General features: G+C 39.3%; 1 protein-coding gene across 4 annotated transcripts in view; it reads right to left on the bottom strand.

The window, feature by feature from the left end:
• Positions 1 to 24,356: 24,356 nt before the first annotated feature.
• enpp2 (ectonucleotide pyrophosphatase/phosphodiesterase 2) overlaps positions 24,357 to 26,996 on the bottom strand; it is a 29,904-nt gene continuing 27,264 nt past the window's right edge. For 2 of the 4 annotated variants that reach the window (XM_088327915.1, XM_088327917.1), the window contains one exon: positions 24,359 to 25,091. In XM_088327915.1, coding sequence (XP_088184041.1) covers positions 24,921 to 25,091 — 171 coding nt within the window. In that variant the 3' untranslated portion in view covers positions 24,359 to 24,920. Of the gene's footprint in view, positions 25,092 to 26,996 lie in introns of all 4 variants that reach the window. The other 2 variants (XM_088327914.1, XM_088327916.1) reach the window with 2 other exon arrangements.

The raw sequence follows: 26,996 nt of genomic DNA, 5'->3' as shown, positions 1-26,996 counted from the left end.
GAACAAGAGAATGAATGGATAGGTAATCCTCCAACATGAAAAAAGTTCATTGAAAAAAATTACTGGATGGTTTCACATGCAATGAGTTAGCTAATACCATCACTACGTTAATTGTTTAGGTCTGAGTTGAGCACCAAGTTTGAAACTTTGGTTTCACTATCGCCTTCTGCCATGAGGCAAGGGAGTTGCGTGCCTCACTCTGCATTTGTAGACGCTCAGCGCTTTAATATGTTACATATTAATTGTATAAAGGATAGTCATATCGGTAACATAATGTCAAAATTCACCAATTTTGAAAGGAAAAAAATCCCGAAATTGTGAAGTTAATTAAGAAAAGACTTTAACACAGAATATATGTATCACAATTTAATATATATTTTAAAGTTATACTTTTATAATGGTGTGACTGGAAAGGGCCTCTTAAAAAAAAGTTGCAACATTAACCCTTTTGCATTATGTCAAAATGCTAGTGGTTTTTGTTTGTGTTTCCATAAAACAGGGAAAAAAAAGAAATAAAACCGCTAGGTACGTAACTCAAACTTCAGAGGGTTTTATTACAAGCCCTTGTGTTCAAAATTGCATTATGCTGTCCTTTCTAAACAACAACTGCTGGTAGCAACATTTGTTATTGGTTAATTGAGAAGTTATAGAGTTTATGGATATGGTAGAAAAAGAAAATATGTTTTAAAAGACAGAGACATTGAAGAATCAACATTGTTTATAATTAAGGAGGAAACAGGAGAAAATACAAACGCTAATTCAGTGCTATCTGTTATGGACCCAAACACAAGAACGAGTAAACCTGGCAATTTTCTAAACAATGATGGTATTAAATCAAGAAATAAATCAACTTAGTAACAAACGGTTAAAAAAACACACCATAAAACGGTATCAACCAAAAAAAAAAAAAAAAAAAACCTCAGGATGGACTGAAAAAAAGGTCATGGTGGAAAACAACGGTGGAAAAAGAAAATCATCGATACTGGGTGCTGTCCAAAAATTATGAAGAGTCAGGCTAAGTTAGGACAGGTAAGATCATTTTGGAGGCTGCAGAAATGGGACGGCTGGAGGTCCTTGCTGGAACAGGGAGCCGAAGCAGCCAGGGTCTCTCCTTGCAGCCAGGGCAAGAAGCTGAAGCTGCCTGGTACTCTCCTTAAAGTAGGGGACTCTGCTCATAGCCTGGATATGGAAAAAACCCTCCTTCCCTCATCACCACCCATCCTACCCACCGTTTTCAATTGCCTTACATGCACTAGAGCACACAAATTGGGATGGGTAACATCACGGTCCTGTGTAGGGTTCACCAGCCGGGGTTAGCCTAGGAACAGGGTTAGTTAGCGGATTAGTGGGTGGGGGGAATTAGTGGGGTTGGATGGGATGGGTTAAGCTGGGGCTAGGGTCGGTGAATAGCCGTGTGACTGGGCTGTGGGTGGCTAGTTGTCCTGGTTATGTTTATCCGGGCTGGGGGCAATTCTGCAGCGGGCTCTGCTGCTGGCGGTGGAATTTACATGCCCTGGTCATATCGAGGCTTCAGATATTCCGTTGGGTAGAGGGATGGGAGGGGGTTCTGCCCTGTTGGGCCCTAAAACCTTTTTGATTATAATGTGGGTTTTTTGCATGTTCAACTCTACCGCCACATTCAGTAGAGTAATCTCCTCTATGAGTATTCAGAGGAATGATACTATTGTGGATACTATCATTTCATAATTTCAATTCTAATTCCTTTTTTAGTTTTTTGGGAAGATAGACCTCTGTGAAACTACATCTGGTGAACGAAAATGGGCTGGCCAATCCTGGCAAGACATGAGCACTTTGCTTCTGACCTAAGGTTGAGCCTTTGTGTTTATTGAATTCCTGGCAAGATTCTTGAACTTGGCATCTGGGCTGTCCCCCTCAGCAGCCTCGGGATGACTATTTGACCTGGCATCCCCCGGAACGGCCTTGGCAGGCCCCACTTGTTTGACTTCTGGCTGTCGTCCTGATCGGATCTGTCGAGGCCCTTTAAGTCTCAGACGACTAAAGAAGGGCCCCGAGGGCACAATGTTTATGCCCACCTTAACCCAGCCCCAATACAGACCCCCAAAATGAATATTTGCCTTAAAAATTAGGGTTTGCAACATTTGATAATAAACAATGCCAAATTCCAAGATGAAATTTGACCTTTCAAATTATAGGTTTTCAAGGTTGAATTGGTGATGATTTGATGAGGGACTGAAGGGAAAAGGTTGGACACAGGGCTGACTTTCGGTTTATGGACCTTAAGAGAACAGCCGTCCTTCTTAATGGGATTTTTTTTCGATTACCGTGAGAAGGGCCACAACGAAACGCTGAATTGTGACTGTGGGTCTTCATTTCATGCTGATATCACTAATCTGTGTCAACGTACAATATGATCGATGTTGCTCATTTGGCGTTCTTGATCATCGTGAAAACAGGAGGGTTCATTGTTTTTTGATCCCTTCTCATGGTTTGTTCTAGTGGTACTGAGAATGTTGTTTCTTTTCAGATTTCTTTAAGATTGAGGGCTGAATCAAATGTGTTTAAGTTGAGTAAGATATGATGACATCCATGTTCTCCCTTGATTGATTGGTTGCCTAAAGCAATGTTTTTAAACCAGTGTGATCTTGTCCAATGTGCCGCAGTATTTTTTATTTCTTCCAGTGATCAGCCGAGTAACTGTTACATCCATTTCAGTGGATGGCATCAGATTGATATGTTCTTCTTTTTATATACTAATTATCTGTGCATGTGGTAGTACTGTGTATTGAATAACTTATTTTGTTTGATTAAGTGGTTGTAAATTAAACTGTATTGATTAAAGTATTTAATGTTTGTTAATCTGTATTTTATACATTAAAAACGGCTTATAATGTATTTACTTCTGTGATATAAAAAAATGGGGGAATGATAAGAAAATCATCAGACACCTGCAAATAGGGTTGCTTATTATTTTGGTTCTTTATAAGTTTATTTGACAATTATTTCTCACTACTCCTACTGTTGATATGCAGTGCAGATAATGGATGGATCTTCACTGCTATATTTATAATGACAACACAAAACTGAAAACAGGTAAAGGGCTACTGCTCGGTAGAATACCAAAAGGTAGAGGGCAAAAGAAAAGGGGCAAAATAATACCTTGAAAAACACCGCAGTTGACTAAAGGTTCGCTCATATGTGAGAGAGTGACCCCTTTTCCACTGGAAAGAAGAATTAATTTTGTTCATTTTTGTGAGCCTCTGTCTTTGACCAAAAGTCAGCTAGCCATAAGAAGGCACCACAGCTTTTGTATTGTGTGTAAAGCTCCGGCAAATAAGAGGACTTGCAAGTGCAGGGGCGTATAAGCCGTGCTCAGTGGTCCGCCTGCTCAATGGAAAAAGGATTTTGACGCCTTGTCTACACTCTTTGTTTTTAAACTCACGTTCTATGCCGCTTTCAGCACTAAACAGTCTTTCGAATAGTCGAGCTATTCATCAAATGACTTGGTGAAGAAAACATAAAACACAAGTATGGGGTTACACTTGCATTCCTGAGTAACTTTTCGAGGAAGATATTTTGCATCGCTGTCAAAAATAAAGAATAGACCAAGGTTAAAGTTTTAAAGCTGCTGGGGTTTCAAACTCACATGGTAAACAGTAGAAAAAAACGTTAGTAAATGAATGGCATAGGGGTCTGTTTTGAGTCAAAGATAAGGGCTAGGGGTCTATGCGGAGGCTCACAATTAAACTATTAATCGGGAATATGAGATTTGTTTAAAAAGACTCTTTTCTCCCCTCCGTCCTTTACCAAGATTTAATTTCTTGTAGTTTTATCACTTGCGCATTGGTTCAAAAAGGCACATACAGAAAAAATATTTTAAACAACAATTTAATTTACTTACACTACAGTTTATTTAACTTAGGGAAACTCATGGAGACTGGAAAGTGCCAAAGATAGCAAACAAACACTAATTTATATGAATTTCTATGATTGATTTATCATATGCCAGAGACATTTTAAAGCAGGTTTCTCAAAGTTTTTCTGAAGCCACAGGCATTCTTCTGCATATTTTTTCATATTATAAGCCATTTTTACACATTTTTTCCAAGTTGTACAGCAGGGGCGGGGACCTAGGGCTTACAAGCTATATATGGCCCATCTCATGAGTATATATTGCTTGGAGATCAATTTTTTACTATGGTATGTAGTTCCAAAGCCAGATGGTTAGATCTTGACTTTGGTACAGGTGAAGCTGAAGCTAGAATTGTATAAGACTCAGTCCGCATTATATAGGGCATAAACTTAACTACAGTTTACAGTCAGGGTGTCACACCAACAGACCCTGATTTTGCTAAAAACTCTTAAATGGAAGCTCAATTAACTATGTATGTTCACTGCTAAGATACTAAAAACCCACAGAAAACACCCCAAATGCCAACAAACCACTCAGAGCAATTTGATTGAGTGAACAGTAAATGGGGGCGGATCGCTGCACCCAGCGCAAGGCACTCCCTTCTCTCTCTCACTCAGTGCAGTCTGCCCCAAAGGTTTATACGACAATATCCTTGTCATTTGCAGTTTGTTTGTGACATTCTATAAAAGAACTTAGCTTTCACCTTGTTTTAGGACAGAAATGACCGTCAAAATGAGCCTCAACACTCTTAAGTAACTGACGGAGGGAGACAAATTTAAGCGGTGTGTATAGGGATATGGGACACAGGCTTTGCTATTATTATTAATTCAAAGATTTAATCAAACCATCAAATGACACACAGTGAAATAAAATGTGCTAAAGAATTACCAGTAGCTTTTGTCTGGAGAGCAGGTTAGCGGTTGTGTTGAATTTAGTCTTAAAAGATAAGGTGTCTCTCTCAAAGAAATATTTTAAAATATTTTTGCTTTTACGGCTCTTTTGGGTCAGTAAGGTTCCCAACCCCTGTTGTATAGCATCCTATTTCATCTGTCATTTTAAAAGTTTGCCCACTTGCCACTCATTTGAAAGTCACTGTGCTATTGATGTTGCTGTACTTTTTCAATTCATTATCATGAGTTGAACTTATTTTTTGCAGCCTATTATCCATTTATGTTCAAACTAAAAAGCTTATATACTCTATCCACAGGAAGGTTTTTACTATTACACTTATTGTAACATACAGTCTTAACCACACTAGTCGAATGCTGATATGGCATAAGAGGCACGAGGCCTGCTTTGACGTGTGCAAGTACTCCAGGGACGCTTTTTGGAACTATATGTGTTATTCAGAAGTTCTAAACAATGAAGAAATTACTCATTTTGTGTGGCAAAACTGCTTATTGCAAGCATTTTTTAACCATATTGGCTTCACATATCAATCTTTGGAAAACCACACAAGACATTCACACAGAAAGGAACTGTCCAAAAGAAATATACAGAACCCCCCACATATCCGCTGCAGAGAATTTATGACCATCTTTCTTCAGAGCTTTGCCTCAAGTGCTGTTCCGACCGACACGCTGAGGTGAGGCCTGCCTCGCTTACAACAATGAGTGACGGGAAAATATTTTTACGACACAACTGTTACTAGGTCGCTCTGAGTTCACTGCCACGACAGCAATTTTGGATTTAGGTTTTGGGGAGGCAATTAAGATGATCCGTGATCTTCGTGTCTTTAATTCTAATTAGTAATAAGTATGTTCAACACTAGTTTTTTGATATGAGGTATAATAAATGTCGCTATCGAGGCCATATCATTTTTTTACAACACCAAAGTATCTTATTATCTTAGCTTCAGCTAACTGTTAGCCTGTAGCATAAATGCCATCAAGAGATGCTTCTTCAAGAAAAAAAAAAAAACATGAATAATAAATGTCATAAATTATTTCCATTGTGTGCCCAACATTTATTTGCAATGTGTGCTTGTTCTGTTGAGGACAAGAAACAAAATAAGAAACAGAATATTCTGGGCTTGTGAACAGAACAAAGTAATCCCTAGACAAGAATCAATTAAATGTTTGACCACTGTTTTCCAGGAGAGGGGCATGGATTAACAAAAATTAAACCTAACTGAAAAACTTGTTGACTAGTAACTGTGTTAGATTATCTCTCAAAATAAGACCACGCCCATTTTCAAAATAGAAAACAATGTTAGTTTTTGACACTACGCTAGGTTTCTGAATTTGAAAGGACACCATATATTTGGCCACTCTATGTGGATGTATTGTGAAGTGGAACCAAAAACTTGTGCGACAAAGCACAAGGAAGAATACAAATTACGGAGACTCAAAGTGACGAAACGACACAGTTTTTTCTCCTTTTTTGCCCAGCCTTTCACAAGATTTTTGTCTTTTGGGGATACCCTGAGCAGCAAGATGAACGACAATCATTTCACCTTCTGCTAGGTTAACCTCATGTGATGTAAACGTAAATACAAATTTCTAATTTTATCAGTATCCCTCCAAAATGCACAATTATATGAAAAAAATTGTATAGTTTTAGTATTTTTGCTTATTATTTAATCAGAATTGCCTAACTGTCAGCACCTGCCAATTACTCTTTTTAACGATTGCAATTTCTCCTTTTAAAGCGATAATCGACCATACAAACACAACGCGAAAGCTGTTTACTTACAGCATTACAATATTATCAATCTACAATGACATTGTCGTCTGCTACCAGTGACAGAATTTATTCGATTTTGAGTGGAAAGGGGAAAATGGAAATCAGTTCAAAAGAATATTCCTGCACAAAAACTATTAAAAGGAAAAATGTTGATAAAACATAAGAAAGGATAAAACATATGAGTTGAGTGGTATGTTATTATTCTTTTTTCAATCTCTTGCGTTTTTTTTTACCACCTAAACACAGACGCTGCCCTACTTACAACCATTGAACTTACGATAAACAGTAGATACGAAGCTTGTTTTCAGGATGTCGAAAAATATCCAGGCATTCCAAGTTACATTTTGTATTGCATAGAGGACAGCACCGTAGTGCTTCTTTCCGCGGCTACCTGCGTGTGGCGCTGTGAGAGGTCACTCAGCATCCACCCCAAAAAAAAAATCCGCTTACTCTTCCTTGTTCGAGGGTAAACATTCTATACTGTCTATGTCTGTACTATCTCCAGCGCGCTAGGATTTTTGACATTTTTATTGTTTAATATCTGGTGCATCCATTCAATATAGTTGGTGTAAAGTGTAAAGAAGAGGCGAGCCGTTTCTTTCGAAACAAAGGTGGAATAAGAAAGCTGGATGCGGTTAACAAAATTATTGTATCACTTTTTTTCCACTTTTTACCAAAGAGCAGGAAGTCGCCTAACTCTTTAAGCCCATCTTCCGCAAGTAAGTTGAACTTCACTTTATTTATCTTTTTAGAGCATATTATTTTATGAAATATTTATTTTTTTAGTACAAAACAATACAGGTTACTTATACAAGCCTTAAACATACTTATATGAACCTGAAACATACATTCCATACAAAATACAGCACTGAAGAACAAATTCAACTTACCAACGAGATCATTCGTAAGTTGGGCAGCGTCTGTAATACACAATGTCTCTAAGATAATTTTTTTGGCGTACATCGTTGGAATCTGTGCGAAATTTTTGAATAAATAAGCCGGTACAAAAGGTTTTCGCTTAAGTGTCCAATTTTACAATACAGTATGCAATAAAAACCTGTGACGTGTGGATAAGTGAAAAACATTTTTTTCCCACATGGCTTATCAAAGAAGCACTCCATACAGTTAGGAAAATGCGGTAAATACTTTATCAATACAGCTGAGCAAAGCACAACGTAACCGAAGCAGGACTAAAATAAGATTACAGTAGTCAAACAGTGTCGTCGTGTCTTCGATATTCCATCGAAGAGATGATCATTATGCAAAAATGGATACATGATTTGTGTCAAATCACATGGCGGTTGCTAAGGGATAGGAAAGAAAAACAGGGCAAAAAAACTCAGAATGAAGTCTGCGGCGCCATGATAGGATAGGACTGCGGATATACAGAGGGATAAAGTTTGCGCTGTCGGGGTGAGCAAAGGAGAGGATGGCAGAGAAAGTTTATAAGGCGTAGTTTAGGCGAAAATGCATGAGAGAAGAGGGAATCTTTGGTGGCCAGCTGCAAGAGTGAAGATAGCGCAGAAAGGCTTTTAATTCTCAATCCCTACAGAGCCTTTGAAAATTACCAATCTTCTTATCACAGGCGCAGGGCTGCTTATGCAAATTGTTGTGGAGTGGAACATTTAAACGGAAAATTACTCGACAGCATTTTTCCCCCCCTCTCTTGCCTCTTCCCTCTCTCCTTCTCTCCTCCGCACAAAAAGCCTGTTTTGAGTCAAAGATAAGAAGATGAATTGCTCTCTCCGTGCTTTGAAGCGCATCAGGATTTAAAGACTCCAGCCTCAGCTCTGGTCTAATGCTCGTGCTGTTGTTGCCTTTGTGGAAGGGAACAGGCATGGGGGTGAAAATTGTGCAAAAAAGAAATTCAAAACAACATGCATTCTTTCCTTCGATACATGCCCGGGGAGACACAGAAGCAAGGATTAACATTTGCTTTAATCTTTTGTTTAAGCGTTCAAATTTTACTTTGCAAACATTAGAAGACCCAAAACGAGGATTAAGGTTGAAAAACGTGAAATTATTGGGATGAAAAAGACAATAAATAGAAAATTGGCAACATCATTTTTAACTCATTCGTTTTGTCTCAAATGGGAAGTCCAGACAATTTTTTCAAGGCCTACTGAAAATTTAGTTCTTAGTTATATAGGCATGGGACATATAAATAAACAACGTCCTCCCTCGTCCTGCATTAGGAAAAAAAGTATCTTTCTATCTTTTACCAGCTTTGAGTTTCTTGAACATACTCATTTTCAAGAAAAACCCTGAGAAAAACAACTTTTTGCCAGAGACTGCATTTCAAGCAGGAAATTCACTTTTGTCCCTTTTTTCCTAATACAGACGATCCCCTCCTTACGACCATTGGACTTACGTAAAACGGTAGATACGATCGTAATTTTCGGGATGTCGAAAAAAATGTTTGGACATTGCTGGAAGTAACATTTTGTATTGCGTGCACCTTTTTCCGGATACAGGACATGTGCTTCGTTCCGCCGCGACCGGCATGTGGCGCTGTGAGAGGTCACCCAGCATCCACTCGGAAGAAAAAAACTGCTTCCTCTCCCTAATACGTGTGTAAACATTCTATACTGTATCTCCAACACGCTCAGAGCGTTGACATTTTTATCGTTTAATATTTCATGCATCCATTCAACATGGTTGGTGTAAAGAGTTAAAGAGAAGTGAGCCTTTTATTATGAAATTAAAGTGAAATAAGAAAGCTTGATATAGTTGAGAAAATGGTTGGATTGCTTTTTTTGGCAACTTTATACCACGGAAGAGGAAGTCGCCTAACTCTTGAAGATTATCTTCTAAAAGTAAGTTAAACTTAACTTTATTTATTTTTAGAGCATATTATTTTATGAAATGTTTATTTTTTAGTACAAAACAATACAGGTTACTTATACAAGCCTTAAACATACTTATATAAATCTTAAACATACATTCCGTACAAATTATAACACTGGAGCAACTTACGAAAAAATTCAACTTACGAATGATCATCCGGAACTTATCTCGTTTGTACGTAGGGCAGCGTCTGTTCCTCAAATAAGTAAACAATGCTTTCCATAAACACAAGGGCACTTTGCTTGCAGAAGAAAATTTTGTTGGAAGAACACTGAATCTATATACCTGAACTTTGCAAGAACATAGCAGCGCCCATCTTTCCGGTGACATGATCACACAATTTCGGTCACTTGGGGGCGGCCCACACACTCTCAATCGCTGGAAAGAGAAAGCAACACGAGGAAGTGGGGGCTCCACAATTTTTAGACAGAGATCTGATTAAATCCATCTCGCTGAAATTTATGACACTGAAATCAATCCAAAAGGCATGATACTTACTGATCAGCAGCGCCAAAGCCTTCATAATATTAAACAAAACAAAATAAACATACTTGTACGTTTTGGCACTCAGGAACATTGCTTCTAAAAACGTGTTTACACGTAATGGCACTCATTTGAAAAACAAATTTAGTCAATCAAAGGACCAGGGGAATTTGAAGGTATTAAACCACTAAGGTTAGACTTGAACTCGAAAAACCCTTCAAAAATGCCAGCAGGAGAAAACGGCAGCGGAACGTGAACTCTCAAATGCGTTATTGCTGGCTGTGATGTGTAGGAATTGCAGCGCTCTGTCGGCAGAGTTTTCCGACTTGGGCCCTATCAATCATCTGTGGGATGACAAACACTCCAAAAGTTTGTAATAACAATATTTATCATCTCAATTTTCTTTTCACAACTGTGACTTGGAATGAAGGAAAGAATGTATGTTTGTGGATGATTGTTCATTTGGGTTGGTGGTGGCAAGGCATTGATCAATGACAATGGTTCTGAAATAGGTGTACCAGTACCTCAGTGGGTATTTGACAGGGTTATGTAGTGTTTTTGATGCCCAATGGTTAGAACAGTGGTCAACACATGAAAGGTCCCTGGTTCAAGACCGGGTGAATACATTTGGTGGCCTGGAGAGGGGTGGTACCACCAGGCTGTACTTGTCCAAGACATACACAGGAAATTGTGCCCCTACGACCATTATGCTTAAGGGATCCATTTTAGATTTTATAGAAAAATATTTCTTCAACGCTCATCTTGTTTTAACATTCAGCTAAAACACCCCGTTTTAGCAAGTTGGTGGCGACCCGTGTCTCAAATCAGCTGTAGAATACACCAGAACCAATAATACATCGTTGAATGTTTTTTCCATCTCTCTTAATTGTTAGGCTTCCCTATCTATACAAATTTTTGTTTTTCTGTTTTTGTTGTGGGCTTCTGGACCTTTTTTTCTACAGAATAGCCCTGAATTTGAACTTTAACATTTTTTGAATTAACCTTAATCAAATTATATAAATAAAACGCATTTTTGTTACCCCACTATTACGTCAGAGTGTTACAACATCCATCCATTATCCTCCGCCTATCTGGGGTTGGGTTGCCGGGACAACAGCCTTAACAGGGAAGCAGACGTCCCTATCCCCAGCCACTTCTTCAAGCTCATCCGACGGGATCCTGAGGCGTTTTTCCAGGTCAGCCTAGAGACAGTCTCTCCAGTGTGTCCTGGGTCGTACATGGGGCCTCCTGGTGGTGAGACATGGCCTGAACATCTCCTGTGGGAGGCGTCCAGGAGGCATCCTTATCAGATGCCCGAGCCAACTCAACTGGCTCCTCTCACATATTACAATGTGTATGCTAAAAAATATATGTTGTTTTTCATACCCAACTCTTTAGTGTTAGGGTTAGTTTTTACCCATATATATTTACTTGAAGAACAAGGCTAAATTTTACTTTATTTTTCAAAACCCCAAATATAATTTGCGTCTTATCAGTGTGATTGGGTTGTACAGTAATGTCTATAAGTGACAGTTTAATTTCTTTGGCTTCATGCTGTACACTGCCAATGTTTTTAACATAGCAAGCACACCAGTCTTTACTCGTTTCCCTCCGTGGTTGCAATGAAGTGCTACGTACACTTCGACAAACTTCCTTGTCTTAACTTTTATTTGTCTCTTTACCCCATTTCTCCTCGCCTGTCTCCACATAAGTGTTTAATATTTTTTTATGGGATCGCTTGATATTTTGCTACACTTCGTGTCTACACTATAGAGAACTCCACTGCGCCTTAGCGTAGTGGAGGTGCAATTGCACTTTTTTCTGGAAAAGTTAAAAAAAAGTTTCCTGGAGTTAAACGAGCCTAACTACAGTTTACAGTCAAGCTATCACACCAACAGACCCATTGTTGGCGGTACGTTACAAAAAATCCTTATATGGAATCTCATTAAGCAATGTACAGGGTGTCTCAAAAAAATTTACTCACTCTTAGAATGACGAGAAAACCTTTAGTTTTGAAAATAGAGTGAAGTGAAATAGCATCGAATACATGAGACAAATGTACCGTATTTTCCGCACTATAAGGCGCACCTAAAAGCCTTTATTTTTTTCAAAAGCTGACCATGCGCCTTATAATACAGTGCGCCTTATTTATGGATCAATATTAAGTCGTAAATTATTGCAACTAATGAAAGCAGCCGCCGACTAGATTTTCCCCCGAACGCCAAGAAGTCCGCGGTGTATGCTGGGATTTATTTACTGGCGTTTCATTGGCTAACTAATGTGTCAATCATCATTTGAATCGATCACTATTGGCTAAAGTTATTCGGAGGTAAAGGGGCGGATCCTTTTTATCATTTACAGGCTGGCATAGGCTTAAGCGGCAAAACAAAGCCTGCAATTGGCCGAAAAAGATGTGTCAATCATCAGTTGAATCGATCACTATTGGCTACAGTTATTCGGAGGTAAAGGGGCGGATCCTTTTTATCATTTACAGGCTGGCATAGGTTTAAGCGGCAAAACAAAGCCTGCAATTGGCCGAAAAAGATGTGTCAATCATCAGTTGAATCGGTCACTATTGGCTAAAGTTATTCGGAGGTGAAGGGGTGGATCCTTTTCATCATTTACAGGCTGGCATAGGCTAAAGCGGCAAAACAAAGCCTGCAATTGGCCGAAAAAGATGAATGTGAATAGCACGTTGCGTTGACGGCATAGAGAAAGCATTTTTTACTATTCTGTATTTATAAATATTTTATCTCCTGGATTTACTACACTCACGGATATAAGAGGACCATGGCTGCACATTATTATTGAACACAACGACTTCGGTGAGCTACTCCGGCTATATATTTTCCCTGTATCTTGTTTCAGACTGAACTCGATGTTTCTGTGATAAGCGGTGCAGATAATGGATGGAATGGAGTGTCTATTTTTAAATTAAACTCAATTCCAAGTGTTTATTGTCGTATGCCCAGTAAAGTTGCGAGCGAAAATAGAAACTAAACTATTTCTTGAATCCCATGACTTTAACCTTCCGAATGATATTTGGAACGATGCATTTGAGTGGCATCGTACGGACACCGCATCCGCACGTGTTCTCGACACGTATTTGCTTCTTTGCAAGCTTTGGGAATGTTAAGGGGGTAATAAGTTTGACTGAACTATCTGACTGTTTTGTCGACGTTCCCATTGTAGCGCCTTATAATCCGGTGCGTCTTATGTATGTCAAATATAGGACCAAAAACTATTTTTTCGGGGTGCGCCCTACAACCCGGTGCGCCTTATAGTGCGGAAAATACGGTAATTGAAGAATCATGTTCGCAAATGTTCACAGTGATGACCATTATTGTCCGGACAACGCTGATAACGCGCAAACGTCGCGAAACACATAAAAAGAGTGAGTACATTTTTTGAGACACCCTGTATGTTCACTCTAAAGACACATAATGATGAAAACCCACAGAACTAACAGCAAACATCCCAAATCTCCAGCAAAGCACTCGAAGCAATATGATTGGCTGAGTGGTAGGAATGGGCTCAGCTACACACAGCCGGCACTCTTTCACCTAGCATCCTCTGCACCGAAGGTAAATACAGTGCGTTGGTGTCCTTGTTTGCAATATTTTATGACATTTTTACCAAACAACTTTGCTTGCACCTTGTTTTGAAACGATTATTTAGCACAAAAATGACAGTCGAAATGAACCTCAACATTCTTAAGTATATATAGTATATTTAAATACATGTGGGACACAGGCTCTGGCATTATTTTCATTTCATGAATTTATCAAAATTTTACACAAACAAAAAAGAGTGTGCTGAAGAATTAGTGATTGTCTGTGGGGCAGGTTTGACGGTTTTGTTGTATTTTGTCTTAAAATATATGGTGTGCCTCTTTCTCATAAACAAAAAAATGTTTAACTTTTTTGCTTTTAAGGCGAAACAGTTCCCTACCCCTGCTCTATGTGAAACACGGATATTAAAAAAAAAAGGTTGATTGTTCCACAACCAGAACCGGACAATTGCCGCTGAACGTTAATCTTGCACAAACAGACCTAAGGCGGCGTGGGGAAATGCGCGACTTTCTGCGGCAATAAGGGAAGTTCTTTGGAACAACTGTCGTTAATCCATGTCTGTACAAGTGAGATGATAAGCCCTCTGTCTGAATCGTAATCCTTTTAGTCAAAGCTTTTTGGGATAAACTAGCTTCATGCAAATGATAAACCCCATTACTTTTGAGTGACTAGACTGCCCCATTGAGATTAATGGCCAACTGACTACCTGATTTAATAGGGTTATGCCGTGTCTTCAAGGCATAAATAAACAAAACGAATGGAAGCCATTTGTCTTTGACATAGTCAATCTGAGAGCGCAAGACTTTTTAGTGACTGGATCTTTCTCATTGGGAAAAAAATTTCAAATCCATGAAATTCAACTGAGTAAAAAAAACAAAAACAAAAAGAAAAAAACGATGCCATCAATCTCAGCTCACCATTTCATTGGAGATGGGTGTCTGGGTGGAAAATGACCCACTTTTTAAATATGACTTTTTATTTACATTTATTTCGTTGTTTTTTTATTAATTTAAGTGTTTTATGGGGTTAGGGTAGAAGGGGGTTGTACCGTATTTTCCGCACTATAAGGCGCACCTAAAAGCCTTTATTTTTTTCAAAAGCTGACCATGCGCCTTATAATACAGTGCGCCTTACATATGGATCAATATTGAGTCGCAAAGTCTTGCAACTAAGGCAAGCAGCCGCCGACTAGATTTTCCCCCGAAGGCGAAGTAGTCCGCGGTGTATGCTGGGATTTATATACTGGCGTTTCATTTCCTAACCAATGTGTCAATCATCATTTGAATCAGTCACTATTGGCTAAAGTTATTCGGAAGTAAAGGGGGCGGATCCTTTTTATTATTTACAGGCTCGCATAGGCTAAAGGGGCGAAACAAAGCCTGCATTGGCCGAAAAAGATGACTGTAAATCACACGTTGGGTTGCACTACGGCATAGAGAAAACATTTTTATCTATTCTGTATTTGTAAATAATTTACTCTTCTGGATTTACTACAGTAGGGTCACGGGGGAGAAGACCATGGTTACGTATCATTATTGAACGTGATGGCTGCAAGAGAACTTAGGTGAGCTATGCGGCTTTATATTTTCCCGGTATCTTGTTTTAGAATGATCTTTCTGTGATGAGTCTATTTTTAAGCTAAATTCAATTCAAAGTGTTTATTGTCATATGCACAGTAAAGAACCCTGTTTCCCTGCACAATAAAATTCTTACTTTGCTGCCCACACAGTTGCCAGCAAAAAATAAAATGGAAACTAAGAAATGTTTGGCACTTCTTGAATCCCAAGACTTTAACATTCCGAATGATCTGTGGAACGGATGCATTTGGTGACATCGTTCAGATACTGTTTCCGTGCATGTCTGAGACACGTATTTGCTTCTTTGCAAGCTTTGGGAATGTTAAGGGGGTAATAAGTTTGACTGAACTATCTGACTGTTTTGTCGACGTTCCCATTGTAGCGCCTTATAATCCGGTGCGCCTTATGTATGGAAAATATAGGACCAAAAACTATTTTTGGGGGGGTGCGCCCTATAACCCGGTGCGCCTTATAGTGCAGAAAATACGGTACCCGCCTTGGTAGGGTATTTGTTTTTTGTTTTATTTTAACCATGACATATGTTTGTGTATTGGGTGTTGAGGGTTTTTGCGTCGGGAGAAGGAGGGGATTTCTTTATTGTGCACAGAATGTTTAAAAGAGCACTTTGAGTGTCAATTCATTGCCTTTGCTTTGCAAATAAATTTTTAAGTCAAGTCAAGTCATTTTTATTTGTATAGCCCTAAATCACGAAGAGTCTCAAAGGGCTTCACAGATTGTTACACTATATTACACAAACTATTTTCAACCGACAAGAGGAGTAGGTTATTCGTATGCAATGGAGTAGAAGTGAGTTTTAAGTTTAGATTTAAACATTTCCACTGAGGTTGCAGATCGGATCTCAGGGGGAAGAGCATTCCACAGCACCGGTGCCCGGATGGAGAACGCTCTCCAACCAGCAGAAGACTTCTTTGCTCTCGGGGTCATCAGAAGACCAGCACTCTCAGATCGTAGGCTTCGGACCGGGACATAGTGGCAGATCAGATCTGAAAGATAAGAGGGAGCAAGTCCATGTATGATTTTGTACAATACTAAGAGAACTTTGAAGTCACATCTTTGGCTAACTGGGAGCCAATGCAGGTTAGCCAAAATCGGTGTTATGTGATCGTACTTTTTTGTCCTAGTTAAAAGCCTCGCTGCGGCATTTTGTACTAGCTGAAGAGACTTGATTCTGGACTTCGGGAGACCGGAGAGTAGTGCATTACAGTAATCGAGACGGGAGGTAACAAATGCATGAATTATTGTTTCCGCATCAGACTGAGACAGTATTGAACGGATTTTAGCAATGTTGCGAAGATGGAAGAAGGCAGTTCTAGTAATTTGCTTTACATGCATCTCAAAGGATAGATCAGGGTCAAATATGACACCTAAATTTTTAACTGAGTCACTCTGTGTGATGTGACATTTGTACTCATCTATTTCTTTTAAAATCCCACTAGATGGCACTGTGTTGTCTAGTAGGAGCGAGGGCCAGTGTTGGACGGCAGAGCGTGGCAGCACAATGCCGGACAAACATGAAGCCGACTTAGGTGTCGATCCCACGGTTTAAAAGAAATACATTTTTCTCAACAGATTTTTTTTTTTTAAATAAACATTGGTTTGATTCAAATCAATGTTTTTTTTTTTTTTTCTGGATGAAAGTTTTTTGTACCACTGGGAGGCGCTAAATATTACACACTGTCTCTTACAGTGACTCCATAACATTGAAGAAGGCAGTGCTTCTAGTTGAGGATAGTGTGAATTTCCCTGCGCGGATGAATAAAGTATCTATCTACCCATCTATCTATCTATCTATCTATCTATCTAGTCACCACATGTCAAGAATTAATTGGAATGAACCTAAAAACCTTTTAAAAAATTCTACTAATTTTCTGTTCACGAACATTACAGAACTTTGAGCCGGCTCTTTGAAAGAAACGACAGATCCCTTAAGACACTTTTTTCTCTCGCTTTTTTATATGTAAGGCGCATTTGTTTGGTCAATATGTGTCGTGTCATTTGTGTTTGGAGGAGAGAGAGTGCAATACAGAGAACAAAAAGAAAGTCGAAAAGAAGTTAGTCAAAGCACGACTTATTTGAATGATATTGATGACTCCAAAGCGTTATCACGATCCTGCACTCAGGTTCCTGTTTCTCTGCAGGTTTCTTTTTATCCTAATAATAATAAATACCCTATTTGGCCACTCAATTCTGGGGCCTTGTCTTGTTTTTTCTCTCCATCACAACTTATCCCTTTGCCTTTATTAGTGCTCCGTCCCCTTGGTTCATTGCTAGGTGGTTGTCTTCTTCGTCACGTACCGAGCACCCTCTTCTCAGCTCTTTGCTCTTTTAGTGTAACTTGGCCTTATAGATCGTGTTATTTTCGCTGCTTGGGTTTACTTGTGCAATTAGAAGTGGAAATAAATGGATTACAGCCACAAAAATATCAGACGATCCGCTTGGGAGCCGGAAAAAACAGCTCTTTATAGAGCTGGAATTCCTATCACTACAAGACAAAGTACCCTCCTTCACTTCACTGCAAACCAAAAGCAGAAGCCAGCTCCCCTCTGTGAACATTTTTCACCCAGACCGTAGAGAATTAAAAGCTTTTCTTTTTTTTAAGTGAGCAACATTTGATGTGCTGCTGGGTTTTACATTGGTGACAAAGAACACAAGAACAGCCTGCCATAAAACAAAGTCATACTAAAAAAAATGAATATAGCAAACAGCACCAGGTGGCCATTCATACCAGCAATACTGAGTACTGAAGAAAATTAATTCAAAGATTTTATCTTTCCATAAAAAGAGAACTGCGAAGAAAAGTTCTTTTTTTTTGAGAGAAATGATATAGGTTAGTTGTGTACGTATAATATATCATTGGCACCTTCTTGCTAAAGTATTTTCATAATAAGATTGGGAAAAAAGACAAAAAAGGAAGGAAAAAAATGTCACTTGATTGTATAACTTGCCAAGAAAAACACACATTTCCTTGACTGTGTGTGTTTTTTAATCAGTTAAAAACATTTTTATTTATTTTATTGTATTTTATATTTTTTTCACGATTTCACAAAATACCCTATTTTGTAATTGAGGAACAGGGAGCAGTGGGGTGAAGAAAATAAAAATTATTTTTATTCTGTTCTGGATAATACGTCTGTGGTATTGGCGACAGACAGTGAACAACAACAAAGACCGAGGCTTGATTCCAGGTTGGAAGCTTTACTGAAATATTTTGGTCTTAATGAGTTGTAAAACCGAAGACCAAAAGATACAAAATACAAAATGTCAAATGAAATACAAGTTTCAGTCTAATTTTTCTTATATTCACTAACTTCCTTTCGAGTTACAAACTCAAACATACGTTCTAAATAAGGTAGGGTAATGAGGGATTTTATACATTTGACAATGAAGGATTTTGTACGATCGAATACAAATTACATTTAATGTAAAAGATATTCAATGGCGGGGCTGTGGTGCGAGGTCAGTGCAACCTAGTGGAGAATGATGTTTACAGGAACAGCGGGAACGGGACGAAGGGCTGATAAGGTAATCAGCACATCCAGACGCAGAGGGGCCCTGATGATGTAGAAACGCTCTCCGTTGTTGTGAGGAACCAAAGACATTGGGTACTCGTCTATGAGATTGTAAAGCTCACGTTGGGCTTCCTGGGCACACCAGCTTGCGGAAAAAACGTGGGCCGAGGAGGAAGCAGAAGATGAAGAGAGGAGGCTTCCCGGAACTCCAACGACGCTAATTCGGCAGCTTTCGATGGAGTACACTTAGTTAAATTAATAATGAAAATAAATCTGCCCCGTGCGAAAATGTCAGCTTTCTTGTTCATTTTTTCCATCAAGAAACGAGCGTGCATAAACTTTTGGGTGAATGTAAGTTGTGTTTGGCTAATGGAGTCAGATAACTAATTCGAACAATTTGGTAAACTGTACATTTTGATATTTAATTCCCAACAAGCATCGGGTAATTAAAACAAAATTAAACCTCTAGCATCTTTTTGAAGTAAAGTATTTACATAGTGACAGTGAGTATGACAAAATGCATTAATTAACATCGTGTTACACGAAACACACTAAGCATCGTGCAAATGGAGCTCAACCAAAGGCTAACTGTTTCAACAGTTTAGCTCATTAGCATCGTTGAAGCGTAATAATTAGCAGAGTTAACACCTACAAATGATCTTTTTAAATTTAAATGTAGCATTTTTATCACCACATTTAACCAAAATAATATAAAACAACTATAACAACCGTTTACAGCAAGAACTTACATTTGGTTCCACTCCAAGGTTGATATAACTAAAATTCAGACGGAGAACATACAGACTGCTTCCAACATGGCTGGTTACAACCGTAAGTGCTTTATGCGGACCACAGGAAGTGATAAACTGTAGCTGCAATACCCAAAACTACAACTGGGGGAACCTAACCCCATTCATTAATTAACAGCTTAACACAGTTTTATTAAATCTCATAGAAAACTGTTTTAATAAGAATAACCATTCAGATCAAATATTGATATTGTCACACTCACACTCAAAAATCTTTACAGTAAATTTTATATCACTTATAAGATGAATACAAAAATTTATTGATGCTAAACCCAAAAGAGCAAGGGCTATAATACATTTATACATGAAATATTTAGGATGGTATTTGGTATTCCGATGATCTTACATGATACTTTTTGGATTTAATTTTGAAAATTAAACAAGTAATTCTGTTGGACTCAAATAACAGAAGTATGGTTCTGCCACACCAAAAATAAGAGAAATAAAAGTATAATGACATTTTGGGGCGGCACGGCAGTTGAGTGGTTAGCTCGTCTGCGGCACAGTTCATGGGGTTAAATCCAGCTACCAACCTTCATGTGCAGAGTTTGCATGTTCTCCCCGTGCTTGCGTGGGTTTTCTCCAGGCACTCCAGTTTCCTCCCACATTCCCAAAAACATGCATGTCAGGTTAATTGGCTGGTCCAAATTGTCCCTAGGTGTGAGTGAGCGAGTGAATTGTCTGTCCCTGTGTGCCCAGCGACTGGCTGGCAGCCAGTTCAGGGTGTCCCCTGCCCACTACCTGAAGATAGCTCCAGCACCCCCGTGACCCTACTGAAGATAAGCGGTGCAGATCATGAATGGTTGGATTGTGACGTTTTTACATAAACTTCACATTTCGACATGATGAGATTCACAGCTTTAGATAACAATTCAAACCTTTTATATATAAGTTCAAGCTTCAACGCGGTCCTTTGCTTTAATGTTATAGTTATTCGGTGAAGACATGAACATATGCATGTAAAAAAGTTTTTTTTTTCCTGCCTCAAATTGCTTATATGAATTTACAAACTACACTACATACGTCTTAGACCAGGTTTGGGAAAACTTTTTTAATGGCATGACCTATTGGGGCAAATAAGTTGCGAAAAGGGATGGGAATTAAAAATAATATTGATTTTAATTTTTGTATCTACTGATGAAGTCTCAAATCTAAACACTCAGCTATACATGAGGGGAAAAGATAATGCAGGTTTTTTTTATTTTTAAGCATTCATAGAATATATGTTTGCCTTTTTTTAAATAATGCAATAAAATAAACATGTACATGTTATTATTATTTCTTCTTCATCTCATCTCATCTCATCAGCTAAACCGCTTATCCTCAGTAGGGTCGCAGGGGTGCTGGAGCCAATCCCAGCAATCATCGGGCAGTGGGCAGGGGACACCCTGAACTGGTTGCCAGCCAATCGCAGGGCACACGGGGACAGACAACTCACTCGCTCATTTGCACCTAGGGACAATTTGGAACAGACAATTCACCTGAAATGCATGTTTTTGGAATGTGGGAGGAAACCCACGCAAACTCCGCACAGGAAGTCTGGAGCTGGATTTGAACCCACGCAGGAGGTTCCCAAGATATCAACATGCACATGCGCTAACCACTGCGCCACCGTTCTTCTTCGTGTATAGATAGATTTTAATTGATTTTAAAATGCCCCGCGACCCTACTGAGGATAAGCGGTGCAGCTAATGAGATGAGATGAGATTTTTAAATGCTACATCCATTGCAACCTGGTCAAGATTTTGATTTTATTTTGATTTTATATTATACTTTAATTCCGTTATTTTTTATTTTATTGTTTGTTATTGCAACATCCGTTGCAGCCTGGTCATCCTGGAAGGGGGATTACCTTATGTGCGGTCCCCTTCTCGAGGTTTCTTCATTTTCCTCATGTTGACATTTTGAGTTTTTCCTTGCCCTCGTGTAGGTTTTAGATCAGGGGATTGTGTAATAATAGTCTGTAGTTTGCAATAGTCTGTGCAACCCCTTGAGACTCCTTGTCATTGAGGGTTATACAAATAAATATGACTTGACTCAGAAAAAAAGCAAAAGAACGTATTATGTCCCTAAATTCAATAATATATATATATTGAATAACTCAGAATACAATACAGCTAGCGGAAAGGTGTTTATTAGATTAAATTTGTTAAATATCTTGATAAATAAAATAAATACATGATAAAAATAGCAAGTAAAGAAAATGTAGCCAGCTATTTGAATGTTGGGGACAAGATTAGCACCAAAGCAACACATTTGTGTTAGTATTACTTAAAAAAAAACATTGTATACATATTATCACTATAATTTTTTTAACAATTATGTTTGGTGGGCCAAATGAAAAAGCCTGATGGGCTGCCTGTGTCCCGCGAGCTGTAGTCTGGCCACCTGTCTTACACCTTCCAGTTTCACTTACCTGAAATTAGAATTTTTAAACTACTAACCTTGCAGTTATGTGATACTTCATATTTCCTGTGTGGTTAGAACCATATTGTGCAAAACCACATTGACCCGAGTCAACAATGCAAATAACATCTGCTCCACGTTCATTCCAAAAATGATGCGCTCGCTAGAACCGGGTTCCCCTCTTTCGTCTCAAGTCGAAGGTTCCGTTAAGTATAGCATCTGCTCATGAATAAATTGTGGCTTTGCATCCTGTGCACAGAGTGGCTTTTCTTGTCAACACCGAGAAAGGAGCCTTAAAATTTAATGGCTTGTAAATGATTTAAAGCGATGTTTGACCATTAAAAAAATATTAGAGAATGAAAATCAGTAGATTATTTGATCTTCGTAGTAATCTATAAAACTGAGATCAGGGGAAGGAGCTATACGCTCGGCACTGTCAAAAAAATCATGACTGACAGTGACTTCCTTTGTTGATTGCTGTTTGTTTTTTGCAGTCATCGTATCTTAAAATCCAATATTTGGAGAATATAGAAAAAGAAGAGTACATATTTTTCCCGGTTAAATCTCATTGGGCTTCTTTCTTCTGCTGAGTTCTGACGAGGCTTACTGATCTTGTGATGACTGTGACTTTCTGATCTAGTCCAGGGGTAGGCAACCCAAAATGTTGAAAGAGCCATATTGGACCCAAAAAATGAATCTGGAGCCGCAAAAAATTAAAAGCCGTTTATAAGCCTTATAATGAATGCAACTATTGCTATATCTATCTATGTTAGCCTACCAACAAAATGACTAAGTTGGATCCGGCGCAACCTCTAGAAAATGATGCACCACGTGAATACTCAGTTTTAGGATAACGGCTCAACTTTAACTTGATGACAATATAAATGACAGTATGTTTACTTACTTGGACAAAATTGAAAAAATGCAATAATGAAATCCATCACATGACTCATCAAGGGCAATAGAGTATTATTTCTTTGATTTGCTGTTCGGTGATGTTGCTTGCCATTTTAATGGCCTTTTCATTCACTGTCTTAGTGGAGAGCTATGTCTTTCATTTTCATTTTTTTGTGGAAGTTTGCAAATATTTCACACCTCTGATACCTTGATGAATAACTCCATGACGTAGTTACCATCAGTGACAGTTTTCCTCGCTTAATTATTTCCTTGCGGCAGTAGTGTAGTTTGGAGATGCATTCCTCTTCTTAAATCTATTTTTGCGCTTATCGGACTTTTTCTCTCACTTCCAATTGGGTACTCTGCTGCAAACGTAGCATGCTTTCCCTGGAAAGTTCTTACCATTCATTAACTTTTTTTTGTTTATTTGATAACTTCTCTCTACAAAACAAACATACAGGCAACCCATTCACATTGGCAATGAATGGAAATAATTCAGTCCAAGAAATGAATCCTCTGTTGTCCTCAGTTATAGTTCTATTTATACCTCTGGGATCCATGGCGGATTTGTTGAAAACAGCCACCTGCCTTGCCGGATGTAGATTCCACTTTAAAGGGGGCAGAGCTTGGGCCACTCAGCTCAGGACAGTGGAAAGGGAGAGTAAAGGTAGGATCAATTCACTCTGTTCAGCAGTTCAGCTTGTAGCTCGTGAACTCATGCCAGGTCCTGGTTGAAATGTCATATCTATTCCACACATTTTGACAGCACTGGATAAGCTAAAAGTGTGGGTGTCATATTTATCCTCCTACAGAACCCATATTGAAAGTAAAAATATATTTCCCTCTCGAATCATTTTCAATGTGTTTTTGGAAAACCACCAGGGAGTCGCTCGGCAGCGCTAAAGAGCCCATGCGGCCCCCGAGCCCCGTATTGCTGACCTCCTATCTAGTCAATCGCTTTAAGCCAGTATTTTAAAACTGGTGGGTAGTGAGCAGAAAATGAGTCGCAGACCAATTTTCAGTAGGTGGTGGGCTTCTGCCTTGGCATAATGCTAAGAAAAAATGATAAGTGAGGGTCAACTACGATCCTTAATCGTGGTGATAACGCATTTCGAATGCAGGTTGACACCAAATGTTCAGCAAAATGTTCATGAAAATGTTGAGGTTCCCTGGAACCCATCTTTTTTTCTTCCTCTGGTTTTTCCTATGTAGCTTCCTCCAATGTACATTAACCTGTTTCAGAAAATTGGCTTACACAATTTTTTTAAACCTGCATTTTTCCACGTTTTCATTGAGTGATTTGTATTTCAATATTGATATTGTTACTTTCAATATTTTGTGTCAGTCAAAAGAATAATAAATCGAGGAAGAGATAGCGGTCATTTGATTTTTGCCATTGTTGTACACAGTGGGGCAGATAAGTATTCAGTCAATTACCAATTGGGAGAGTTCTCTTTCATCAACATGGGTAAAACTCAACCGTGAAACATAATGTGAAAAAAAACAGAAAATGACATTGTCTAATTTTCAAATAATTTGTTGCCAAATTAGAGTGGAAAATAAGTGTTTGGTCACCTAGAAACAAGCAAGATTTCTGGCTGTCAAAGAGGTCTAATTTCTTCTAACGAGGCTCCACTCCTTGCCTTTATCAATGGCACCTTTTTTAACTCATTATTAGTATCCACAACCTCAGTCATTCACAATCCAAACTCCACAATGGCCAAGACAATCTTACCTTCAATAACATGTGCAGGATCATGGATCTGGTCAAAGGTGCAAAAAGGCTCTGTTGAGTCCCATTGTTTTATGATTCACAGTAACCATTCTATGATTTCGGCTAAGAATACTTTTCAAATCTCGAACAATCAATTGGCACTGGACAAATATATAACATACAACTTCAAAAAAGGCAGTTATTCTGAAAAATATCAATCCAGTTTCTTTTGTAGACAATAAAAATATAAAATAAGCATTCTGATGTTCACAGGTTTCTTATTATTTGATAAAGAACAATCAAAATGTACACATACAAAAATATACAGATATCAAACATTTTATCCTCCCTGCTATTACATTTTTACAATTAATCAACTTTGCAGTTTAGTGGTGTTGAAAAAATGAGAATCAGAAATATTGTGCAGTTCCATGAGATGTCGCAAAATTGCGCCTCCCTATTCAGTGTGCTTAAAATGTTCAAGTCCAGCAAAAATAAAACTGTAACATTAAATGGCACTCTCGTAAGTGTGCATGAACGTTTTCAATGCGAGGATTTCAGCATAACTGCGTGTGGTTCTACGGTACAAGTCGAGACCTGTGAGGAGTTCAATGTCTCTGATCCGGGCTGTGTGGCTCTTCATTAGGTCCTCCACCCAGTTAGACTCGTCTTCTGAGCTCTGCAAGGTATCATTGACAAGTTTAAGTGTTGTGTTACAGTCATTGTTTTGATACAGAAACTTGAAAATACTATGTCGTGGTCAAGGCCAGCGGGCTGCAAGAATGTTTTCTGCGAAATGATCTTGATGCCATTTTTTTTATATCATTCACCAGGAATCCTGGTGTAATTATCTTTGAAAAAAAGTGTTTATTGTTAATTCTATCTATCTACCCTGGTCATATCCCTCGAGAGGGGTGACTCACAGCAAGACACCACCTACAAAAAATAGGTGTACTTAATTGTAATTCAAACCAATTCTGTTTAAAAAAAGTCAGAAAAGCGCAACAAAATGGTGATCACCAGCAGGTTTTGGTGCTATGTGCTGTGTGAGTCGAGCCGAAAGAGCAGCTTCTCTTAAAAAAAGACGGACACTTTTGGCAATATTGATGTGGTCACGTGGATAAAGAAGAAAGGTCACGAAGCTACGTAAACTAACTGTGCAGGCGTTACTTAAAGTAAATCACACTTGTCTCTCTATATTTTGATGTCTCAGTAATTGAAAAATAATCCATCTATTTTCTTTCGCTTATCTGGGGTCGGGCCGCAGGGGCAGCAGCATCAGCAGGAAAGCCCAGAACTCCCTATCCCCAGCCACATCATCGAGCTCCTCAGACAGGATCCCAAAGCGTTCCCAGGGCAGCCTAGAGACATAGTCTCTCCAGCGTATCCTGGGTCATCCCCGGGGCCTCCTGCCGTTGGGACATACCCAGAACACCTCCCGCGGTTGGCGTCAGGGAGGCATCTTTATCAGTTGACACAGTCATGGTTGACACGCCTTTGCAACATCACATGGACAACAGGGAGAGTACCTCTGGACTGGGATGCTGGGGTGGTGGGCCCCTTTTTCAAGAAGGGGGGCCATAGAGTGTGTTTCAATAACAGGGGCATCACATTTCTCAGCCTCCCTGCTAAGGGGCCGGTCACACAGACATTTGCGGCTGAATCACGGCCAGAAATTTCTGCCTTTGAGGCGGACGCTATTGGACGCATTGAGTTTGCCATTCAGACGAGATACAGCGGTGCTTGACACGAGTTCGGAAATTCGCGCGCGGGTGGCAGCGCAAAATTTTTGTGCCCTGCTCAATTCTTCAGAGCGCGGGTACGCAGCCTTTCACGAGCGTATTGAGGCTGATCCACGGCCAGATGTTTCTGGCCGTGAAGCAGATGCCGTTGGGCGCTGTTGGACGTTTAGAGACCGCCATATAGACGAGATAGAGCTGTGCTTTACTCGCGGTCGCAAATTTTCACGTGGTTGGCCGCGTTCAAAACTTTTGAGCAGCTCAAAAGTTTGAGCACGTGTTTAAACCGCGTGCCGCACACGTGGTCAACACGAGGAAATGACGCGGAAATGACGCGGAACGACGTGCTCTGGCCGCGGCCAGGGCGTGGTTACACATGGGTAGGACGGGAAATTTCAGCGGGTAATCGTGGGTGGAGCATGGTAATAGCATGTTCTGCGCCTGTATCGCGGTGTTATTACGTGAAATTAGCGTGTTAAGCGTGTGACACTCAAACGCCTTTCTCTGCGTATAAACAGCGCGAATGCCAAACACACGTCAGTTGTGCTCGTGACGTCAAAGGGGTGAACATGGATCCCCGTCAGCATAGTTTCTCTTCATTTCGAATAAATCTTTCGGTGCATTCGCAATGATTGCAGCAACGCTTTATTGCTAGGACCTTAATTTGGCCTTTTGGCTGAGAGTAAGAATTTCGGCTCCTAAGCTTTGTAGCGTATTATGATCTGATCGATAATGAATAATGAATAAAGAAGATAGACCAACAACCCTTAAGCCTCACCCCCGCCCCCCAGTCAGCGTAGTGACCTCGTCTCAATCCATTTTTATTTATTGATAAGATAATAAAA

This window comes from Urocampus carinirostris, chromosome 2, assembly GCF_059441175.1.
Source record: "Urocampus carinirostris isolate Australia breed hairy pipefish chromosome 2, RoL_Ucar_1.0, whole genome shotgun sequence".
NCBI classification, from domain to species: Eukaryota; Metazoa; Chordata; class Actinopteri; order Syngnathiformes; family Syngnathidae; genus Urocampus; species Urocampus carinirostris.
The sequence above is the reverse complement of the archived record's forward strand: the minus strand, read 5'-3'. Positions and strand labels throughout refer to the sequence as shown.